General features: G+C 36.7%; 1 protein-coding gene across 2 annotated transcripts; it reads left to right on the forward strand.

The window, feature by feature from the left end:
• Window positions 1-288: 288 nt before the first annotated feature.
• LOC135584863 (uncharacterized) lies at window positions 289-1172 on the forward strand. 2 transcript variants are annotated; one of them, XM_065108209.1, is made up of 2 exons: window positions 289-465; window positions 562-1172. In XM_065108209.1, the coding sequence occupies exons 1-2, from the start codon at window positions 403-405 to the stop codon at window positions 994-996; spliced, it is 498 nt and encodes a 165-aa protein (XP_064964281.1). In that variant the 5' UTR covers window positions 289-402; the 3' UTR covers window positions 997-1172. The 2 variants fall into 2 exon arrangements, with proteins under 2 accessions (XP_064964281.1, XP_064964287.1); XM_065108215.1 differs by having other exon boundaries at window positions 296-465; window positions 565-1172.
• Window positions 1173-4704: the final 3532 nt, after the last annotated feature.

Here is a 4704-nt window from a genome sequence, read left to right on the forward strand (position 1 = left end):
CCATCCCGTCCGACACGTGAAAGGGGCGAGAAGACGACGGTAACCTATCGGCGCGTTCCTCGATTCGCCTGCGAGATCTGGAATTCCGAAGCAACGGTCATGCGCCGAGCCAGTGGCGATGTCCGACAATGGTTAATTACGGTGAAAGGAAGTGGCTTAGAACCCACATTTATTATTGGTTGCAAGAGTTTCCCTCTCTACTGGGACCCAACAATGGCATTATCGATGGTAATCGTAAGATCCGCAAGTCTCCAAAATTTGTCGTCCGAAAGACTTCTCAGTAAATAAGGCCAACGCCAAGAGCATTTCTATGACTTCTCCTTCTCCAAAGGTTCTCTGTTCGATGGTCTCTTCCCTCCTCGCCCATCTCTTCACTTTTCTTCGTTTCTTGGGAAGGTGAAGATGAACGGAACTCCATTTTTTCCGATGAAGCTGGAGGTCAGCCACGATAGCGATTACCTCCAGGTATAAAATATTACCACCACGGCGTTGAATCGTAGTATTTCTATTTCTCATTGCAGCTCTCTGCTGTGTGTTTTGGTGCTTGCTTTGTGCCCGGAGGAGGCGTCGGAGGAGGCGCGCCGCCACTCGAAACGTAGGTGCCCGCGCTCGCTCGACTCGCTCCACTACAAGCTCCAGAAGCCCATCTCCAAGGACGACGCCAAGTCCAAGAAGCGCCGCTGCGGGTGGTGGAAGTCCGCCCTCCTCTTCTGGAGGCGCCTTGAGGACTGCGCTTCCGACGAGCACCACTTGCACCGGCGATCCCATGCACACAGCGCGGCGGTGTTGGGGCCCATCTACGCGACCGAGAGCGGCGTGGTGGTGGGTCGCAGAACCAGACGCCCGAGCTCCGGACTGCTGACGGCGGCTGAGGTTGGTTCGGAGGCGTCGAGGTTGGCCTACCTAAGTCTCACTGACATGAGCGCCAACGACGGCAGTCGGGTCGCCCCTAACGCGGCCGTCCGCCCGGCGTTGCCCGTCTACCTCGTCACGTGAATGACCCCAACAAGCGGCGTGCCCCTTTTTCTCCTCTAAGAACCGTACAAGAAAAAACTCTCCTTTTGTGGTTTTTATTTTTTTCTGGCTCTTTTGGTGCGTCTCCTCGCCGAACTCGTAATAGGACTGGAAAATCTGAAGTCAAATAGAAAAGACGAAGGCGTGGTCTGGCAAAAGCTCTCTCTCTCTCGTCATTCTTATTCATGGTGTAGTGATTAGCTTTTTCATATTTAAATTCTAATGACTTGATGAAATAATTTAATTTTTTTATCAAATGAAAAGGTGATTTGAATCAGAAATAAATTAGAATTGGGATGGTTTTGATTTCAAATTTGGTAAGAACCACATACTTAAACTGGTATTTTTTCAATTTTAAATTTGGTTTAATCGAAATAGTCAGTTTTAGAGTAAAAATTAACAATTCCATAATCGTGATCAGAATTATTCTCGATGCTTTATTTCTCTTGTAACATCTTATATTTACTAGCATCGAGGAAAACCTTCTGAAAGTGATTTTTTCTTTTCATATATAAGTATTATGTAGTTCAATGCACTAACCAAAAGATGAAAAACTTTTATCGTTCAAAAAATAGAAAAAGAAATAAGTGCTTGATTGCTTGCATTGTTAGAAAAAAAGTTGAGAAAGAATTGAGCTCACTCGCAATTAAGTTTTAACATATAAAAAATGTTATCTAAATTGATACATCTGATATCAAAAATTTAAAACTTCAATAATTGATTCAGTTTTGGCATAACTCAAAGAACATAGAAAAAAATTAACGGAAACAGACACAACAAGTTCTTAGCACACACAAATGCCGATGCCAGAAGGTCCGATTGTGTTGCGAGTTCGAATGGCCTATCATCTTGGTTCCCCTGGTGGGCTCCCCAGTCTCCTAGGTTGGATTCATCGATCAGGCCTATTATGCACACGTGACATGCAAATCCTATTTCACCATTTACCATACATTCAGAATAACATTATTGTCTGTAACTGACAAATGACATGGTTTCTTACTACTTCTGTGCATACGTATAGGCATGGCACAAATCTGGATGTAGGTTCCCCCTGCATGTGAATATTTCTTTGACAAGGATGTGGATACTTTTTTTTTTCAACAAAATCCTAATTACCGCATATGGTCTTGTTGTTACAGAAATATGGATTTATAAAAAAAATAAAAGAATATATATATATATATATATATATATATATATATTCCTTTACAAGTGATGAAGATGAGCTAAATTTTTTGGATGAAGATACGATGATTCCTTTAACTTGAAACAAGTTGGGTCTACTATTGCTAGATACAATATTACCAAACTAGCCGGTTAACGAGACTAAAGTATATCGAATACACCACCATGAAACTAATTAGAGTAGTAATATCAAGAATAAAGTAAGGCTAAAAGCCCTTCTTAAAATGAATTCTTCTAGAAACCCTAAGGCATCTATGTTTGAAGTTTCAAAGGGTAACTCAATTTTCTTCGTTCTCAACTTGAACTTTGCATGAAACATTTAAGGTATTTATTGAACAATCAATCTCTAATTTCTAAGTTTTTTTTTATAATTGAATTTCCTGTTCTCAAAGCTATTTGGCTCACCATATAATGTGGCTCTAATTAGGAATATCAAAAGACTCACTAATCATAATATTCTTCATCCTGATAAGTATTTTTCCTACATTATGTCACATATATATTAAACTTATAAATCATTAGTCGAAAGAATTGTTGAATCTTGTATTTTTATGATGAAACCAATTGATAAGTGTTTATGATTTGATATTCGTTTTGAATGACTTAGGAAACTTCGATCAAGGAGAGACAATTGAAGTAGGAAGAATCATGTTGGGACGGAGTAAACATGTCAGAAGATTGGACGTTGGGCTGGATGATAATTCGACGTATCGACAAAAGGCTTTGAGCCGTGAATTCGGACATTAAGCCAAGAAAAATACATATTGCACCAAGGATATCGGAGTTGTAGAGGTCAACTGACTAATTGGGCAATAGGCCGCAAAAGAGGACGATATGTCAAAAAATCGGATGAAGCATCGATGACCCAATGACATGCCAGACAACATGATCCAAAGCTTTGTAATAATTGTATAGATCGAAGTCTGATTCTTCGATGCATCGTCCTCTCTTGTGGCCTATTGCCTAATCTACCAGTTGGCCTCCGTAACTCCAATATCCTTGATGCAATATCTGTTCTTCTTGGCTCGATGCTCGAATCCATGGCCCAAGCCTTCTATCGATACGTCGACCGATCCTCCGGCCCGACGTCCAATCTTTTGACACGTTTTCCTCTGATCCAACATGATTCTTCCTGCTTTAATTGTCTCTCCTTGATCGAAGCATCCTATGTCACTCAAAATGTAAATCAAATCATAAATACTATCAATTGGTTTTATCATAAAAATCTGAGATTCAACAATTTGATGATTTTATATTTTGAAACTATGCATGATGAGTTGAAGTAATAATGGTTTGAATGCACGAATCGATAATATTTTTATCACACGAATCATGATTCCTTCACTTGATACTCTAAATTTTTTTATGATTCATGATGAATTGAGATATTATGCATGAATCAAGTTCTCGTGTGAATCTATTTATGTTGCCTTCATTGAATTTTTTGAAAAGTGATTTTGATGATTTGAATTTGAATGAAAAATTTTCAACCAAATCATGAACTTTCTTTTGATTTCGCTACTTGAGCTATCTTTTATGAGAATCAAAATATTTTCTATCTTTGATGATTTCTTCTTACCATTTACTAAAGAAGAGACTTATGCAAACAAACTATGACCTTGATAATGGTTTGTAATGGTTTGAAATTATGCATGTTATATGTTGAAGACTTAAAACCATGTTTTGGTATCATGCAGACCCAAGTAATATTGATTTGACAAATTGAATGAGTTGAAAATGAACGATGATTTTTCTCTTGATTATAACTTGTGATATTTTTTATATAAATCATCATCTTGATTTCTCGATATTTGATACATGAGGCTTTTCTATGAATCGCGATCTTATTTTTGAACTCCCATGTTTCTTTTTGCTAATTACTAAAAAGGAGAATTATTTAGTTGAATCATTCACAATTGATCTTTCTTGATCTTTCAACTTTCATGTCATGATTTTCATATGACACCTTTGTATTTATGTGATGCTTAGAGCATCGATGTAAGAAGGAAATGAATTGCATCATTATAAAATTATTCTCTTCTTCTTTCTTGTTTATAATGAAAAAGAGAGAAATAAAATCGCTAGCATATCAAGAAATTGATAAATCTATTTATGTTATTTTGAATCTCTTGAAAATGATTTTGATGATTAGATGATTTGAATCTAAATGAGATTTTTTCAATTAAATCATGAACCTTCTCTTGATTTCTTAACTTGAGATTTTATTTTATTCTCATATGATTCTTGTATTTTGTTTAAGAGAAAAATTTCTATATGAATCATATATTTTGGTATTCAAATAATCATTGATATTATATCTTCCATGTCATGATTTATTTATGATACTCCCTTGTATTCATTTAGTGTATATCTCATCACCCAATTAATTTTTCTTGATATTCTTCATGTGATGAAATGAAATTATGCATAAAATACTCATGAGAAGTTATGATTATGCAGGATATGATGCAATATAATTTGATATTTTGATACTATCATGATTTG

Source organism: Musa acuminata, chromosome BXJ1-2 (assembly GCF_036884655.1).
Source record: "Musa acuminata AAA Group cultivar baxijiao chromosome BXJ1-2, Cavendish_Baxijiao_AAA, whole genome shotgun sequence".
Taxonomy (NCBI): Eukaryota; Viridiplantae; Streptophyta; class Magnoliopsida; order Zingiberales; family Musaceae; genus Musa; species Musa acuminata.

Excerpts from the sequence above, each read along its gene's own strand:
- LOC135584863 (XM_065108209.1), top strand. The coding sequence starts at position 403 with ATGAACGGAACTCCATTTTTTCCGATGAAGCTGGAGGTCAGCCACGAT. Across the intron at positions 466-561 it reads ACGATAGCGATTACCTCCAG|GAGGCGTCGGAGGAGGCGCG; the intron begins GTATAAAATATT and ends TTGTGCCCGGAG.